The 18,893-nt window shown below is 49.6% G+C and overlaps 3 protein-coding genes across 4 annotated transcripts in view; 2 read left to right on the top strand and 1 right to left on the bottom strand.

Annotated features, from left to right (window-relative positions):
* The first annotated feature begins 156 nt into the window (after window positions 1-156).
* LOC105181880 (UPF0545 protein C22orf39 homolog) lies at window positions 157-1,431 on the top strand. Its single transcript, XM_011138945.3, has 4 exons — window positions 157-322; window positions 494-764; window positions 842-1,006; window positions 1,119-1,431. The coding sequence occupies exons 2-4, from the start codon at window positions 714-716 to the stop codon at window positions 1,341-1,343; spliced, it is 441 nt and encodes a 146-aa protein (XP_011137247.1). The 5' UTR covers window positions 157-322; window positions 494-713; the 3' UTR covers window positions 1,344-1,431.
* A 532-nt stretch (window positions 1,432-1,963) lies between these two features.
* LOC105181883 (serine-rich adhesin for platelets) overlaps window positions 1,964-18,893 on the top strand; it is a 47,950-nt gene continuing 31,020 nt past the window's right edge. The window contains exons 1-7 of one of the 2 annotated variants that reach the window (XM_011138949.3): window positions 1,964-2,865; window positions 4,887-4,996; window positions 5,265-5,470; window positions 5,770-5,958; window positions 6,044-6,187; window positions 7,499-7,595; window positions 9,957-10,121. In XM_011138949.3, coding sequence (XP_011137251.2) covers window positions 2,687-2,865; window positions 4,887-4,996; window positions 5,265-5,470; window positions 5,770-5,958; window positions 6,044-6,187; window positions 7,499-7,595; window positions 9,957-10,121 — 1,090 coding nt within the window. In that variant the 5' untranslated portion in view covers window positions 1,964-2,686. The remainder of the gene's footprint in view (window positions 2,866-4,886; window positions 4,997-5,264; window positions 5,471-5,769; window positions 5,959-6,043; window positions 6,188-7,498; window positions 7,596-9,956; window positions 10,122-18,893) is intronic. The other variant, XM_019840763.2, reaches the window with a different exon arrangement.
* On the bottom strand, window positions 6,279-7,326 carry LOC105181882 (uncharacterized protein C4orf22 homolog). The gene has a single exon (XM_011138948.3). It carries the CDS (start codon window positions 7,168-7,170, stop codon window positions 6,454-6,456), a length of 717 nt encoding a protein of 238 aa, XP_011137250.1. The 5' UTR covers window positions 7,171-7,326; the 3' UTR covers window positions 6,279-6,453.

Genomic DNA, 18,893 nt, shown 5'->3' with positions numbered 1-18,893 from the left:
AAAAATAAAAGCTTGGCTGATCAGCCGTTGAGTCACGCTGCTTGGAAGCAGAAGTCCGTTCGACTCGTTATTTGGTCGTACTACCTCAAATCTTCGTTGAAGCAAGTGGAGACACATAGCGGAGGTTTCGAAACTAATGACGTATTCGAGTTTTAACTCACCCCGAGGTCGAAAGCCAGGTCCTCGTGGTGGATCAGACAGGCTTTACCTTCAAGTGACGCAACTCGGCCGCATGTTAGGTCGTTTATTTTCAAATAGCATTACTCAGCAAGAGGGGTATCAGGATATTTTCTTGTTTTTAAATACTACAAGTTGACAGCAGGTTAGACATACCTTTCACTTCCAAATAGTACATTTTGACAGTGGGTAAAACGATCTCTTTACTGCAATTCATTGTCTAAAAAACTGTCGATATAAATATGAATGATCAGAGATTCAGCGTTCATCGTATGCATTTGAATTAAGAGGTGTCAGAGAATCCTTCTCTTTGCAGATTCGAGCGAAGCGCGGCGATGATTGTGTAATAACCTCTCAATGCGCGAAGTCCTAACCTATTTCCTAACCTATACTATATGCCGCTTCTATAACGCGGCTCGCACATGATTTTCTGCGTATCCGACACGTCGAATCAGGGTATATTCGATATAAATATAGTAAGCAATTTTGTTCGCAATATTGAAAAGAACTCACACAGCTCGTAAACTCTAGTCACTATGGGCAAAGAGAAAGAGGAGGAAGAACCGCATCGCAAGTTCGAGTGGATGGTATTTAGGATCAAGATTTCTTTTCGTATTATCTCCCTCATTGAACGCTTCACTACGTGACCGTACTTTTTCGTTAGATAAGACCATGCTTGATATATAAGGCCGAGTACGACGATTGTACCAGTGTAAAAGGTCGTTTTCATCAATACTTCATATTCGGTGAATCGATCAATTGCGAGCAATGGAAGACAGACTATTTCAACTGTTATCAGTGGAAGAAATATAAATCGGAAGAAGCATATGTACGCAGATTATCGCATTTGTACTATCGCGCTGTCGCGTCTCTAAGTAATCTTACTAATATTACTATGTATCATGCAAATGTCAATGTACAAAAGAATTGATATCTGACAGGATGAAGTGATCAAAAGTGAGAAACGGCGCCGAAGGGAACGATTACAACCACATTACGAGAACGATGTCTGGGAGAGGAGGGAGAAGCCACCGGAGAACTGGAACGCGCCTCTGCCCGAGTGGATGCAGGAGAAGTTCAAAAACTCATATCTGCAGATACGAAGTGAAGAGATGAAAAAAAACGTCAATGAATCCATCCTCGACTCGAAATGTACAATACTGTAACAGCGTGCACGCGCGTGCGTCGAATCTGGCAATATCTGAAAATTAAGCACAGCGTGTACACAAATACGTATTTTGTTATTTGAGTCGACTCACGCGTAAACGTCCGGCTACCTTCCCGCGCGATGAAAGCGAAAGTGTCCGGAACGCGCCGCAATCGATGACGCCACGTTCTCGCGGGTATCTCACGGTGAGAAGATGCACGTCGCGAGAGAGAATCGAAAATGACCGGTGCTTGTAATTTTGTCGTGTCGAGGAGCGATAACTTTGTTTTTACGCGAAATTGCTAAGAAACGTGTTCACTGCAGCAACAATGTGACGCGACAATTTTCAAGTACCGCGGGAGTTGGCGGGGCTTCAGAAAAACACGTTGAATGTCACATCGAGCCTTTACACCCGGGAATACAAATCATGTCGGAGCCGTTCCTCCACCTAGAAATATCGCCTGTAATGCACGTTTTGCGCAAAAACGCGCGGGAGCCACAACGACGGTTCTCGCTCGTACACGACGGTGAGGTTGCGTAGATTGGACATGCGCAGTCGGCCGCGTCGACTGCGTGATCTACCACCACCACCACCACCACCACTAGCAGCAGCAGCAGCAGCAACAGCAGCACCACCACCGCTATTCACCGCGACGGAGAGTTTCTTCTTTTTCTCGCCGCGCGCGTGCGGCGAGAGTCAATCCGCGCAAAAGTGGTCAGTGCAAAAAGAAAGCCAAGAGACGCCGGAGGTTCGCGAGCGCGTCGGAGGATGCCGCTCGGCTGTTTTGAACGTGGCGCCCTTCCCTTCTCGTCCCTTCTCGTCGCCGGCTGCTGCCCGCCTCCTCTCTTTCATTAGACCGCTCCGTTTCTCCTTCCGCGCTACGTGCGACGTTATACGCATCAACCACACAGACCGAACGCGTCCTCTTTCTCTCTCTCTCTTTCACACTTCTCGGAAGCGCGCGCGTCTAAGAGAGAGAGAGAGAGAGAGAGACATATTTGTGTACGTGCGAACACAGCGTGTACGTGAACACGAGTCGCTGAATGAATGACGTAACCTATATAGAACAAATAACGCGTATCGGCGAGCGCGGTGCGTTACGCCTTGCTGGATCGCCTGGAAGACGACGAGTAACCGCTGAGAATCTATTCGAGCTGGAGTAGAGTGTGTCTCGGTACGAGAGAGAGAGAGAGAGAGAAAGAGACTCGGCAGACAGACGGGGACAAGCAGTATACAGCGGCGCGTTATCACGCGTGATCTCGAACACGAACCGAGTGGAACGTGAACGTAGGCGTAGCGGAGCGACGCGTGACGCCGTGCCCGCGCGTTCCTCGCAGGCACGTGCGACCGAGTGCGCGACAATGGCCACGGACTGCGTGGACGGCGACTACCTCGGCGCGTACGCGCGCTTCTTCGCGGAGTTCGTCGCGAGGGTGAACCCGGACGATCAGCTGCCGGTGAAGGTGAGCGGCTACGACATCATCGAGGGCGAGATCGTCGGTGAGATCATCAGCGTGACTCTACAGTACCTCAATCAGACGTAAGTTTCGTGTGTGTGTGTGTGTGTGTGTGTGTTGTTTGGATATTCGACCGAGCACGCGCGTGGGAGAGGTGTGACAGGCTCGCATGCGTGTGTGTGAGAAAGTGTGTATTTTTGACATTCCGCCGAACTGCGACGCGACGCCACGCGCCTTTATCGAACGCGCGGGACCGCGTCCCACCTCCTGCGAACCGTGTTGGATTCCGGTTTTGTGTGTACACACACACCGGTCTTATCTTCCATGGAAAAGATACTAATTGCAGCTGTTTGTATATCATGCTTTAATTAATCGCTCAGCGCCGGTTAATGTTTACTATAGTCGGGTCGATTCTTCGCGAATATCTTTCTATAGATACCGTTTAACAAGGGCGATTGAGTCGGCGTTGTTTGATACTCGGTGATATTCGTCGAAACATGACGTTTTTTATTCACGCGCGTTTCTCCCGGATGTTTTATCCGGACGTTTGATGTAGGCGTTTCAACGTTCAACGTCACTGCGTAAAAATCATATCCCGAGTACCCTTTCTCGCTCGGTGAGCGTCGCAATGCGAACAATGGCTGCGTTCAGAAAACACAACGGTTGAGTAATTCGTCAACATTATTGGTCTGAATGTAAGGATCTAACAGTAAGGACCAATAGTTACTAAGCGCTCACTAAGCGCTGAGCACTTTGTTTTCTGAACGCAACCAATGCTCTTTTCCTCTCGGCAGCCGCTTCTGAGAAAAGACGATAAAAGCCGAGTCAACGTTTCCCCGACACCCTGTGCATTTTGGCATCGCGGCGAGGGTCTATTTTTGCGAGGAGAAACGCCAAGTTGTGAAATATTTTATCTCGTCGATCTCGAATAAGCGGTTCGCATTGTAGTCGCGGCGAGTATGAAAAGAATACTCCGCATACTTTTTACTTCTTCCACTTCCTCGCGCGCCGCGATAAAAATCATCGTATTGTCGTGCGCCTAGACTATTGCGAGCGCCGCGCGCGGCCTGAAGAAGTCGACGCGTAAAAAGTTACGCATTGCTGCATCGCGGCGCATCACGTGAGAACAAAGGTGCGCGCGAAGAGGATGGAATTGCGTAAAGAGAGTGTTTAACGCGCGAACTTCGCAGAGCGAGTTCGCTAGGGATCGAGTCGAAAGACGAAAGCCACTTCCGCGCCGTCGCTGCCACTGCTGCTGCGTCATTATCTTGCTCCGGTCGAAACCACCCGAGTCCTCTCGTCGTCATCATCATTTATAACACAATGCGGACGGAAAGGATAGACGACGAGAGCGATATAAAGCGATGAGTGATAAATGAGAGATAGCGACGAGAGAAGCTTTCTCGCACTCGCCTCGCACTCGCCTCTTTCCTCTCTCATTGCCGCACTCGTGTCCCTCTATATTTTATTTATTTATTTGTTTTATTTAGAAAAGGAAATTTTCGAAATGCAGACACTTTTTTTTTTTATCGATTACGCGATAAATCGCAGGCCGGCGACGGTTTCGAGAACATCGCGTATGTTTGATTGTAGGTGGACTGGATTATAATTAGAGATGAATTACAGATATTACGGGTAATTAGACGACACGGTCAGTCAACTCTGATTCCTTGAAGAATTATCACTCGATCTCTCGATAATTTTGTCTCTGCGGCGGGAGAGTCGGTTAATTAGCTGGTTGAAGGAATTTGTCCTTGAGAGATTTTCCGTTAGAGGCGGGACATCCTGTGGAAATTCCTCGTACACGACGTGAAATTACACGCCGTTGAAGAATTCCAGAGCAACAACCGCGTGCGACACGAGGCGAACGGACAACGCGCGCGACGTTACATTTGCACGCCGTGTAATATTGATTTGTTTCTTTCTGGCCGAACACAATACGCGCGCACCTACCTGCCTGTTAAACGACTTTCTTTGTGCCGACAAAGTTGCATGAATTTACGACACGCGTAGGTCTGGATATAGGTAACTTGAGGGAAAGCGTTCAAAGCGGCCGCTTCTGCGAAGTACCAGGAGAGATAATAGGCGTGCGATCGATTTACAGATACTGCCCGCCGAGTTTACAGTCGTACATCGTGCATCTCGTGATACAAGCGATCAAGTCAACATGCAAGAAGCAACCGGAGATCTGCGGACTGAGGCAACAGGAGAAGAGTAAGTGGCGCGTCTCTCTTACGAGAGATACTTGCCGGACACGCGAAATACGAGCCGCTCGTTCGAGGAGTCACGTAAATCTAATTTCGAAACGTCACGACCGCGATGGGATCGATGATGAATACGAGCGAGGAGTACAAGATTGCGTCGTTCTCGAGCAGAAGAAAGTATGAAAGCGGATTCTTTAGAGCGGTCGGCTCGTACGGCGATCGAAATGCGCTGAGCTCCTCGCACACTCTGATGCTAATGCGACCGATCGATTTTGCAGCGTACGCGCCTCTGAAGCTCATGCAAGCCGTCACGAACGAAGTCAACGAGATTTGCAGGCGATATTTGGATAACAGCAGGCTAGCGCTGCTGCCGCCGCCTTCGTCGACCCCGCAAGTGGTGGTGGGTGCTACCAGAAATGCCAGGAGAAAAATGGAAGATCGTCACGTGGTCCTCCACGACCTGCACACGATCTTTAACATTCAGGTAAGCGTACGATAAGCCCGCGATAAGCTATACCGAAGCGATCATTAGCAGCAACAAAACAAATTGGCACCACCAATTGAACTTAACTCTCAGCAGGCACGGAACAGTCTCTGAAAGACTCACCGTTGTAAACTTTGCCATTTCGTTCAGTTTTCCACACTCCTGCGCGTCCGAAAGCTTTCACGAGACCCTCACAGTGCTGAGAGTACTGAGAGCGAAAAGTCCGCTAGACATTCGTTCGGGTCGCCTGAGATCGATACATTGATGCAACAACTGATACATAACGTCGCAAATTGCAGGACGACACGACAGCAAATTACTATGCCGTGTTTGACGGGCACGGAGGACAAGATGCGGCGGCGTACTGCGCGACGCATCTTCATCAGTATTTGGTCGAGAGCGTGTACTACCCCACGGACCCAGAACGCGCGTTACGCGACGCATTCTTGACCACGGACGCGCATTTCATCGCGAAATCGAGCATACAAGTGAGTATCGTCATCCGCAGCATCGCAATTCGCTCCTGCCGTCGTCGACAGGTCCGTTAATCTTTATCGTTTTCTACTGCGGTAGAGATTGAATGGCGGCACTACTGCGGTGTGCGTGCTGGTGTTAGATAAGAAGCTCTACGTCGCTTGGGTCGGCGATTCCATGGCCTCGCTGGTTAAGCGCGGCTGCGTGAAGCAATTGGTAAATCCGCATCGACCTACGAGGACAGTAAGTAGCCCAAGGTTTCTCTTTTCGATTCAACCGACGTTGCCATGGGACACGCAACACAACCAAACGTACACCGATTATCTCGATATATTTAGAGCGGTAGTCATAGTCAGATCTTTAAAATTGCCTCCAGTTCATTTTCAGATGCTTTATAGCGTTGTCCATGAAACGATCCATGTAACATCTTCAGATAAGCTTAGGCAGATTGTCTTGTATACAAGGAACAGGCTATAAGTACCGCAGCCTCTAAGAGCACAATTGTCGTCTTAATTCCCGTGGAAGATCTTGCTTCGGACCACATGGTCGTACAATATCACGTGCTCGTAAAACGGACAGTGTATCCGTACTCGCGTGGTGTGTATGCCAGGCGACGCAGCGGCCGGATCGACAGTGATCGTCTGTCTGTCGTGGATATTTTTGAGCAACAGACCGCGTTCGGTGTCCACGATCGGCAGGTAATTGCGGCTCTCGCTCAAGCACGCCTTTCCCAGCCTCCAATGATAATAGGCGAGATCTCGCTTGCGCGGCGACAGTCGCCGCTCCCCTCGATAGTACGGCCGCCAGTTTTCCTTCTGGAGACGGTCGCCGAAGTCGATATAGGCAGACTCCTCGAACTGCGAGCGCTTCGCCAAGTGGCGGAGGAATATGACGGTTGACAAGACACCCAATCGGTTGGATCGTTCGCGCAGAGCCAGCTCTTCCATTAGCCTACCGCTCGGCGTGATGGATTCCGACGTGAGTTCGTAGGGTCGGTGCGCGGGGAACAGCAGGTCTCGCACGATCCGTAAGCGACGATAGAAGCTCCCCTCGCTCAGGGTCTCGCCGGTGCAGCGGTAGCCGAGTTCGGCCAATTGGCGCGCGGTTTTGCTACTCTTCAGGTAGTATATATCCGCGGAGGTCACCAGCGAGTCCAGATAATCCTCGTAACTGGAAAACTCGAGCAATCGCCTGTCACTGTCGATCTGTGTCCCGACGACCGTCATGTTTGATGAGAGAAAAAAACAGAGGGAGAGCCGGAGAGGCGACGACGACGACTCGATCTCGAAACTTGCAATTTAACGTTATCGGAATTCCCTGTATATATTGCAAACAATCGAGACGCGCGAAATGCAGAAGTGAGCGAGAATATCGAGCGAGGTATCGACACTCTTGACAGCTCTTGACAGCGCGGCATTGCGCACGTCATCGCGAAGATATTACGTGTCGATATTCGTCGACGCATGTTACGGGCGACGACACATGCGAGATTTATCGGAGTTAGGTATGTGCGGTGCATCCTATTTATCATACGACGCGGTCTCTTCTCTTCAGGACGAACAGGAACGGATCAACAACATGGGAGGAGTCGTTGTCAATTGCGTGGGTGTTCTGCGAGTGAACGGGTTCCTCAGCATTTCACGAGCCATAGGTAAGGTCACGCATGCTTTTATCGTGAACATGCGAAAGTATTCGTTCGAAATACAAGAGAGAGTTTAGATGTAGAATCGAAGAAATCATCTATAAGGAGCACGTTTTCAAAACACGCGTCTCTTGTGGTATTTACCTTCGGTATGATTATCATACCGTCTCAAGCGACTTACCAGCCGGTTCGCGTCGCGCTGAAGAAGACACAGTACGATGTTTACGCACAGATGGAGACAGCGACGTCCTCCTGGCCGTCGTCCATGCCGCGGTGAGCCGTGTGTTAAATATGTCATTCGGACTCCCACGGGAAATGTGAAGTCGTAAATAAACGAAGTCGTAAGAAGTGTTGATTTTACTTTGAAAGTACGATTTTATGGAGTTACCAAAGGAACGTTATGTAACGGAAAAACGCGTGTTCTTCGTAAGTTCGCTGTCGTAAATTGGCGAAACTTCATCTAGCAACAGCTCGATTCATCCTTTTAAAAACTCGCTGAAAATTGACCTCAATACTCCTCTGCGATCCTTAAAAGAGCAAGCCGTTTTTCTCTCGACCCTCTCGGAAAAATCGCTACGCGTAACGTTTCACGCAAAAATCCTCCTTTCTTTCTTCCTCCTCCGTTTCTTTCGATTTTGTAAAATAAGCCTTCCGGGGCTTCCCCGTCGCTTTTTACGTTCGCGAGTTCAAGGTCAGATGAAAATGCAACGTCGATAAGCGCGAATTTCTATGCTGCGGACGAAATAATGTGTTTACTCCCGACCGGGAGTTCCGGGAACGCGACGATACGTTCGCGGCATGGGATATTAGGATCATCGAAATAATCGATGTCGATCTCGAGTGAGTCAATCGAAATCGAGTTGTCGGCAATTTCAAGCGTGTCAAGACGCCGGTCGCGTACGCGAGGGCGCGCCATGTAAGGATTCGCGCCCGGGCGAGCCGGTGGCCAATTACGGCTCATAGGCGACAGGGGAGCGAAAAAAGGGTAACGAAAGAAATTCTGGCCGCGTGTCGGGTATCCTGTTGGTTCCGTTTGCCCGCTGACACAATAGTACGTGCAGTTACGCTCCGAGAGCTCTACTGTGTGGCTCGTACGATCGCATGTGCGGAATAATTAAAAGGCCATTTCAGCGGCGTCCATCTTTGCGAAAGCTCGCGCGCGCGGCCGGCCGATATTCGAATCAATCAGCGCCATTAATCTGCTCGACGCGCTTTACGGATCGCACAGGTGATTTCTTCTTTCTCCCCGGAATTCTCTCGTCCCACGTTATAATTTCGCGCACACACGCGATTAATTACGGAGAAACACGCGTCTGCTGAACGGTGTCGTAAAGAATCGCCGTCTCGTTTCTTGTGAGATTTGTTTTCGTAAGAGACGTCTCATAGAGAGTGCAAACTAACCTAACTTAACATGCGTTCATTACGTATTAATATAACTCGTTTTATCGTGCTTATCGGACTTATTAAGATGACTAGTTTCATCGGGGAGAAAGAGAAAGATATGTTTATTATCTACTGCGGCAGCTATTTATGACTCAGCTGGATATTCTCGTTAGATTACATCACGTAAGATGTAATCTGACGATTGCATCAAAAGACTGGATTATATAAGGTCAGCGTAGTGCGTTTCGCTGTCTTCTTACAGGCTATAATCTCATCTTTGTTATCGATGAAGAGAAAGAGGCGTGAGTCAACGCTGTACTCTCGACGACGGTATTTTGGCCAACATAAAAATTTCGTCGCGGCTCTAAGCAACGTATGACGTGCGACATTTAGGCGAGACAAAAAATTGAATCGGATGCTTTCAATCGAAATTCGCAAGACTTAATTCGATCGTAGAAATAACTCGCCGGCACGACACGACAGAAAACGATCGGCTATTTCTATATCGCGAATATTATTTCTCTGTGTACATGACGAAGTCCTACACGACGCGGTTGCGCGAGGAAGGCGAGGAAGAAAAAGCGCCGTTCGGGATTCATAATAACCGGAAGCGGCGGTGGTGCGGTGGCGTCATTATTTAAATTAGCGGCGTTGTTCATTAAACAGTTAATTATAGTTAATTGCGCACCGCGTGCTGCGCGTGTTTTTCGCGTGTAAAATATCGGAATTACGGTTACCAATGGGTAAAGCCGTAACAGTTACCTCGGGCTCGACTCCCAATCTAATCGCATACTTTCGGAATTGAGCATTCCTTTACGCTTTTCGCGTTCACGCTCTTCTAAGCGTCCATCCGTCCGCTCAGGCCGCGACGTTACACGTCAGCGTCTCTCTCGGAGCAGCCAGCGGGAGATTCCTCTTTCGTTTCTTTTTTTTCCTACTTTTTGGTTTTTTTTTTTGCCTTTTTTAAATATTCCCTCTTCTTCCCAGGCGATGTCTCGCACAAGCCGTTCGTTACCGGCGAGCCCGAGATCCGAAGCATCACGTTGGACGGAACCGAGGACTTCCTCATAATTGCCTGCGACGGACTGTGGGACCACGTGGATCCGAGAAAAGCCGCGCAACGAGTCTACTGGCAGGTGCTGCAAAATCCCCGTAAGTTTATCTTCATTAAACGCTGCAGAGCGTGTTATTCATCGGCAATTTATTAGAATTGCGGTTACCCGTAATAAGTTGATTATTAAGCGGCATTAATCAAAAGATTAAAGAGGCCGAAGTGCTCTCTACGAACGAATTTGCTTCGCAAGTTTCTTGTTCGTAAGATGCAAAAACAAAAAATCTCTCATGAAGAATATTACGCATATAACAGCGATGGCGGCGGCGGCGGCATATAATCGCGGCTATTTCCGAGAGCAGATAAAGCCCGGAAGAAAAGCAGACTTTTTCGCTTGGTCTATGCTAGACCAGCGTCAGGTCGTGCTCGACCAGCCGGTGATTTCCCATTGCTGAAAACTTGCGGAATTGCGAAACGTGAGGTTTCCTAATCGGAGAAGTTTTTATTAGCCGTTGCTTTGGGCACAAAAATGGCCGAGGAGAAAATCGATTCGAGCGTGTATACTCGCTGTTCGATAAACCCACGCAAACAGCGGCGTACCATAAATACTTAGGCGCGAAGCGATCGCGACGCATCGTAATTTCTGCGCGATAAGCGTGGGATATCCATATTGGAATTATTTCCATCTATCGCATCGCCCGCAGCCATCCTCGACGATACACGATGACTACGGTGGCGGCGGCGGCAGCGGCGGCGAGAAAGTAGGGGAAACGATGTTTGTCGAGGAATTTGTGCTAGAAAAGACGAATCTCTTTGCAATCCAGTCGCTCTCCACGTGGCCTTTACTTGTCATGCTCTGCTTCGTCGATTTCCGGCACGGACGCGACACAAAATTTGCTTAGCGCTTCGCGTCGTCTCCTCTCTCGCGACCGGCCGGTCTCTCGCGATCTTGCCCGACGATCTCTTTTTCTTTTCCCATTACACCGAATCTACGTTAAGATCGACGCGCGAAATGCGGAACCGTGCGCCACGCAGAACGTAGATGACGTCTCGATAACATAATCCTATTGTCGACTATAATCATTCGAAGACCGGCGATCCTCTTCGCGTAGGTCGAACTACTTTTTAGTCGAGAGAGAGAGAGAGAGAGAGAGAGAGAGAGAGAGAGAGAGAGAGAGAGAGAGAGAGAAAGAGAGAAAAGAAAACGGGAAGAGACGGGAACAGCTGAAGCAGCAGGTGAGCGAGAAATTACCACAATTTCGTGCAGGTGCAGCTGACATGAGCCGTCTCCTAGTTTTATCGTTCTTGTCGAGCAGGAAATGCCGATTGGTTTTGTGAACATTTAAGAGCAATTAACACCGGCAGCTACACGACAACCGGTTGACCCAATCGCCGATCATTTAATTCCTCAATGGAAGTAAAAGTACAGTGAAAAGCTCTCGCGCGTGCAAACGCGCGAAACACTCTCGATTATCGATCGTTTCCAATTCAAAGACTGTTAGCATCTCGAAGTTTCTCTCATGAAAAATTCGACGTGAAGTACGATTCATCTCGGACACCCTGTACACGCATTTCCAGATAATAGGAAAACATAGAGTCACGAGAACTTGGCGTTCGTGCATATTGTCGTCGACGTTCCCGAAGCCGAACCTTCAATCAGCCGACCATTTAGTCTTTTTTTTTCTTTTGCATCCTGCAAATTTCGTCTTGGAAAAATGTTGTGATTATTTCCCTCGCGCGAACAACATCGTAACGTGGGGACAAGCGTTGCAACGTCACCCTCACGTTATTGGCCGGCGTCTCGGCTTTTTGCCGAGTATCGAAGGCAGGCACACCGAATGTAACGCGGCTTGGGCTGGTGGTGCTCGCCTCTTCCTTCGTCCTCGGGCGAGCAAGTCGATGCCTGCAGCTCCTCCGATCATTCGCTCGCTCGTCATCCGTCTGCACGGTCGGCCCGTCTTCCTCTCTATCTGTCTGTCTGTCTCAGACTCTTAATCGTCTTCCCTCCCATGCTCGGGTCGTCGTTTTTCCTCCGATTGATTTTCCACCACGATTAAAGCCCGCGTCGAGTGACTCAGTGATTCACAGTGATTCATAGTGTTGCCAAGGAGAAGGAGGACGAAGACGCGAATATATTACAGGACTCCGTCTGGTCGACTTTGAAGCCTTTCCCTTGGGTGAGTCGAGTCGCATATATACATACATACATATATACATATATACGCGCATACATGCGTTTCGAAATTGCGCTGGGATTTTCACTCGTTTCATTTTTCCCGTCGCGGTTGATCGGTCGTTGCTGTGTCGGAACGAATTTGCCGGCGAGTCGCAGTGAATTATTAACCGCTCACGTTGCGTAAACGTTGCGCGTCCCTTGGTATCGCATTTATTTTTCGCTCATGCGAGATTAACAGCGACGAGCATATCGTCTTTTCAGCGATCGCATCGTCATTTCTACATCGGAATAGTTACTTGAACTTTGTCGGTTTATTTATCAATCGTTCTGGCCTGTTTGTATGTCGAACGAGTAAGAATTGCAATTTCTCAGCGATCTCACGATTAATGAACCTGTCATTTTTATCGGCGCTCCCTCTCTCCCTCTCTCTCTCTCTCTCTCTCTCTCTCTCTCTCTCTCTCTCTCTCTCTCTCTCTCTCTCTCTCTCTTTGTCTCTCTTTCTTTCCCTCTGAATAGTTCTATAATAACTATTAATTTTATCGTTCGGAGAGATCGTTGTGTTGCGTTGCCCACCTGCTCAGCGTTTTCAATTACCTCCTCGCCCGGCCTTATTTAATTAGAAAAACTCTTGGCCTCGTAATTAACGTCGAGAACGCATAGCCGCATGTCCGTGGTCGACGTTGCCTCAAAAGATTAGTACTCACCGATCACGGACATCGACATCATGCGATTGCGCTCGCGTATGCATGACGTGCATAGAAATCGCGACTGTAAATGCATCCATAAGGCGGTGCCGCGACGACGACGTCGTCGTTCGTCCCGCAAAGTTTAGCACAGAGAAAAAGAGAGTAAGAGAGAGAGAGAGAGAGAGAGAGAGAGAGAGAGAGAGAGAGAGAGAGAGAGAGACTCGAAGAATAATCGAGCGGTGGAGGAGCAATATAATCGGCGACGCGCAATGGCATTGTCGCCGTGCGAAAAAAGTTTTCCCAAGCGTCAAGGAACGCGCTGTCGTCCTTGTCGTCATCGTCGTCGTCGAGTCGGCCGTTCGCACTCATCGAAAGGAGTCCGGAAATCTCTCCGCGCGAGACTACACAGTACAGCCGCGCCGCGAAAATACGCCTTGCCGTTAGGAAGCGCACGATTATCGTCGCCATCCGCCGAGCCGATGTAATCTCCCTTCCGCGCTTTACGCGAAGGAATTTGAAAATTACGTAAATTCCATTCGCCGTCGATGTTCTCGTTGTGTCGTTTCCGTCGAGAAACGCACCGCGACGGAACGCTTGAGCGCGCGATCACCGGAAATCGGCCGCAACTCGTTCGGCGAAAGAACTGTCTGATATACCGCATGTGTTTTGCGTTAACTAAAATCCCAATTTTGCCATCCGAGATTTCTCATCAAACCACGAGAGAACTTCAAATTTAGATTTCGAGTCCGAAAGACGCCGTCGCGGACGTTTTTCGGCGTTTGATCGAAAATCTCGGATTTACAATTCATTTTTATATGAAAAATATCTTTCCGCGGCTGCGTCGTCGTGTGGAAACTCAGGACTCAAACCGATGAAGCAAGGCGCACGTCACGGCTGACAAGAAACAAAAGTTGATACCCGCTCGTTTGACGCAGACTTGAGGACGCAATGAGACACCGATACGGCGCGGTGAAACCTCGCAGGAGAGAACGCAATGTGGCGGCAGGATATCTCTCTCTCTCTCTCTCTCTCTCTCTCTCTCTGCATCTCACGTTCCCATAATTGTTAATCCGGGAAAGTGTCCACGCGCGATTTCTCATCCTCGCGCCGATCAAATTTGTTATAGTGAATGCGTGTGCGTGTGTGTGTCTCGTACATCGCAACACGTTTTTATTAATATCGACTCGCGTCGGGGCGTCTCGGGGGGAGGAAGACACGGCAAGACTGAGAATGCGCGCAGCATCCCGAGAATATCTTTCATCAGAGATATTCTGTCACCCTCTCTGACGCATCGCCGCGTGACGCCGCACTCACCGATGTGTACAGTTACGCTCTTTGCATTTTCAATGACATTCTGAATCAGGCTACGTGGTTAATAACGCTGAATTCGCGACGTAACGATGCCGTTGCGCATTTGCGAGATGCGCGTCCGTTCCTCGCGCTCCGAATCCGCGTCTCATCGCATGCTTTCATTTCTTTTCGTTTTTCCGTCAGGGTCGTAAAGATGACGAAAATATTAGCCGTTATTGCTTCTTGGGAAATTGAGTAGTAACTCAATTTCCCAAGAAATATACTCGCCCGCTTCAGTTCGAATTATTCGCGCCTAATTCGCGATATGTGAATCGAACGTCTCGGGATCGTTGACGTTCTACCCATCGGAAACGGTGGGCTTCACCGAGCCGAATTTCGCGACTCGACTTTCATCGGCGAATTACCGGTTAACCGATGGACCCTTTACAACTTCCCGAGATAATAAACGGTTAACGAGCATTCCGGTTAATTGAAACCTCCGCGGAACAGACGCGCGGCTCGGCTCGACGCTCGGCACGGCGCATGGCAACAGTGCAACGGCGTTAAAATATCGCAATAAGGCATTAAACAAAGGAATCCGGGAGGAGCTGAACCAAGACCGCGGTTACTGAAGCGAAACGCCTGGAGCGTTTCTTCGTCTCGAAAGGATTCGTCGGAGAACGAACGTACGAACAAGCGGCTCGGGGGGGTGGGGGGAGGAGGAGAAGGATGAGGTGGAGAACGACGAGGAGAGGTGGTGGAGGTGAGATGGTGGTGAGAGGAGCAACGGGAGGAAGGGGGAATCCATTCACGAGGCATCGCAGGAAAGGTGAAATTTGGGTTACACCAGGTCCTTCGCCTTATTACCGAGCCGTGCTCGATCCGCCGGTGGTTCCGACGCATCTCGCCGTGATCGTCCACGTCCCCGAAGGGGACAGGAGCCCATTTACGTGGACGATTAACAGTCGAGTATTAATATCTATCATTGTTAGTATCTCCCATCGCTTCCGTCGCAGTGCGTCGATCTTTTTCCCGCAACCTCCTCGCAGGAGATTTTTTCTCCTCTTGCTCCCTCCCGAAGAACTTGAGGTCCGTTCCTGTCGCGATGTAATTTCGATTTACGCGCGTCGCAAAGAAAACACGGGGCTCCTTCGACGGGATTTGAAATTGTCCGAAAGTCAGGCGGGACTTGAATTCGCTCCCCGCGAAGCATATTTTCACCGGAGACAGACGTGTCGAATCTCTCGCGATCGCGGTGAATCGGGATGACATCGGTCGGAGGGGCACGATCATTATTGGACGTCGCCGCGGAGTCGCGAGGTCGAGAGCGAAATATCACCGGTGATTATTTCCACACGCACACACCGGGTATACGACCGGTCTGGCGGCGTCGGACCTCGTCCTCAAAAAGGATCGGTCGAAGGCCAACCCGGCGGCGGGGGTACTCGATCTCTCGGCTCTCCCTCGACTCGGTTGCGCGCTGACGCCGCGCCCGCGCGCGCCGTCGCGATCGTACGCGAAGTTTTCGTGGCCGATTTTAAAAGCCTCTTTCAGCCCCGACCAGCTGCGTTGCGTGCGAATAAGTAGCATCGTCGCTCCTCGTGACGAAGAGGTAGAAGCAACGCGGTTTCTCCCGCCGGAGGAGGCCTCCCGGGTGAGAACCGCTGCGCGCTGCACCGCCTTGCAACGGTCGACGTTACATCGGTGCAGTCTAACCGCAAACCCGGTGAATCACCCAGAGGATCGTCCGTCTTAATCCCTCGATATCACGCTCTCCTCTCCTTTCGGCTTTCGTCGTGTGCGTCGTTTCAACCAGCTATAGCCAGCCGGTCTTTCACGTGTATACGCGATATCGCTCTTAGCAACGCCGGACTCCTCGGACGCTCGCGCGTGTTCGCATTCGCATGAAGTCGCATTTTTCTTATCGTTCGAAGTTGTTAATGTCATTGGGATCTTTACGTGTCTCAGGGTACTTTGCATTCTCCCTTTTGTGAAAGCCTGTTTTACGAACCTTCCTCGCTGCTTTCCTCGCTGACAACGTTTCGCGCTAGCTCCGAGAGAACTTCGGTCTCGCCAGGTCGAATGCCAGAATTTGCAAGAAAGTCCCGTCTTCTCTTAATGAAATTGAATTCGTTGGGGCTCAATCGTCCTCGTTTCACGGACGTGCTCAGGTAGACGCCTGATTGCGCTCGGGATTCGAGTCGACGCTCAATTTGCAATATCGCGCAACGTCGTTCCGCGGCGAGCCGGCCGAAGCGAATCCGGATTTGCGTGGCGACGTAACCCGAAATTACGATCGCAAACAAAAGCCCAAAAGGGCGAGCGGCAGTCGGCAGACGAAGACGAGGGAAGGCAGACGATGGCAGCCGAGGAGACGTCTCTCCGTGCTTTTTACGCTTATGACGCCAGCCGCGGTTCCAATTTTAGTGTAGCGTGCGAACACGCTCTCTCGAGACATTCGTATCTGACTCACGACGACATTCCTCGCGTTGCTCGCGACGACGGACGAATTCGATTTTTTCCTCTGACAAACGCCGACGCGAGAATTTCGCGCTTCGCTCTTTCCCGGAGGAGGGCGCGCGCGCGCGCGCGCGTGCGAGCGCCGACCGAAGGCGACCAGCGTGATCTCGTCGAGGCTGATTTATCGTTAGGAAATAGAAACGGAGCGGCGCGAGGCGAGACGGGAGGTGAGAGACGAATGACGACGAGAACTTCTGAAAATTGCTACCCCGCGATGTCGCTCTCCAGTGGGCGCTAAAAATACGAACGGCGGCGCCGCGCCGCGCCGCGCTGCGACGCGCTACAACGCGCTGCGCGGAGCGGAGCGCGCTTCGCTCTCGCCTGTTCGTTTGAAGGATTTTAACAGCTGAAAGGCATTTCTCTCGTCCTAGGATGCGACGTGGTCCGAGGTCGACGACCTACCTACCTTTTCCGAGCGCGATCCGACGGGAACGTTGAGAAACTCCGGATATCGTAAAACCGCCATCGCCACCGTGGCTCTACTCCACGGAAGAGCACTGACCCGCGCAACCTGACGTCTCAGGGCGCGACTTCCACGAATTGATCACGGGTATCTATATCTCGGACGGTTATCGTGTCTGCGATTTTCATGCGATGTCGCTCCTGCGAAGCGTCACTTCACGGCGCCGCGGCGTTGGCAGCTATCGAAAGGTCGGCGCGAGGGTTAGTGATAACGACGACGACGACGACGACGACGACGTTGTACAAATTGATAGTACGCATTTGTGTGCCGTTGTTTTACGTACTACAGTGCGGCAGTCGTGTGCTGTGCACGTGGTACAGCGACGGTCTCGTTAATTGGTCACTTGCACATCGCTTGTGCAAATTTATCTTACGAATTAGCGCTCGGACGGTACATACACCGGACGGGATTCCGATAAAATTGAAAGATAGGATGATGTACACACACACGCATACACACATACACACTTGTACATATACAGGGTTAACTTAACGACCTTTGGAAATTTCAAAATTATTAAATTAACAAAAGTTAGGACGCTATTATAGTAATATATTCTTGATAGTAAATAAAGTAAAAAAGTCTAATACTATTTTTTCTTTCGATGAATAGTTAGCGAGATATCGTAAGTTAAATGTTGAAAAAGTTATCAAGTTTTCCTTAAATATTTCAAAAAATATTAGGCAAGTAAAAGAATGTTTCAGACAAAAGTTGTTAAAATTAATTGGTAGAAAAAGAAGATACAATAAAAAATTGGGCTTTCTAGTTAAAAAAAATTAAGTTGACCTTCAACTAACCTTGAAAATGCCCTCCAAATAAAAAAGTGATAATGCCATTCTCTTTCCCTTTCGAAATCATGGAACACGTGTTTTAGCTTTTTTTAATATCTTTCATAGTTTTCGAGATTTTTTACCTGTTACGTTTGAAATTTAGCACCCTGTACATGTACAAAGTCGCGCTCTCTAACTGGTATGACCTACCGCACTGTTGCCGCAACATGGAATGTCGGAAAACGAGCTGGACCGCTGCCAAGAAATTCGGTTGCCGATTCTCTCGATGGCCGAAACCGCGGCCCGGCTGGGACAGCTATTTCATTATTCTTGTTACAACAGTGCTTTTCCGCCGCATGATTTTTCCTCTCGGTTTTTCTCTCGGTGGGGTGTTGAGGTTATCGAGCGGTTTCACGTGGTCTTCGAATGAGACCCGTCGAACTCCGGGTCAGACTTCGCGGACAACGGGTCGAAGTATTTACGAGATAAATTGTCTAATCAATTATATACATATATATATATATATATATATACAGGAATGTCAAGATGGATTAAAATGGAATATATGTACAGAGGACGGACAGTTATTCCGAACGGATCTGAAGAGATTCGGGGCGGTTCAAACGTACGTTGACGATCGAACTCGTATGAGAATCGCGAGTAAATTTGCACCCGGCTCGACTCGCGGCTTTTTCATGAGCGCGTGTGAAAATGAGAAGTAAAATAGAATTCTACGAACTAGGACGCGAGATTCACCGTCGTGGCGCGCAACCGTCCTGCACGCCTCCATTAGATCACTCGTTGGTGCATTGGCATCGTGTGTCACAAGTTGCGTTACTTCCAGAAATATCCAGTGACAGCGGGGAAAAATGTTCTTCGCGCGCGAGAGCGCGGAGATTGTTATCGTACGATGTTGACTGTAGGGATACAAAGCGCACTCCGCATAACAAATTAACTCAGCGTAAGCG

Source organism: Harpegnathos saltator, unplaced genomic scaffold (genome assembly GCF_003227715.2).
Source record: "Harpegnathos saltator strain DR-91 unplaced genomic scaffold, Hsal_v8.6 scaffold89, whole genome shotgun sequence".
NCBI lineage: Eukaryota > Metazoa > Arthropoda > Insecta > Hymenoptera > Formicidae > Harpegnathos > Harpegnathos saltator.
The sequence above is the reverse complement of the archived record's forward strand: the minus strand, read 5'-3'. Positions and strand labels throughout refer to the sequence as shown.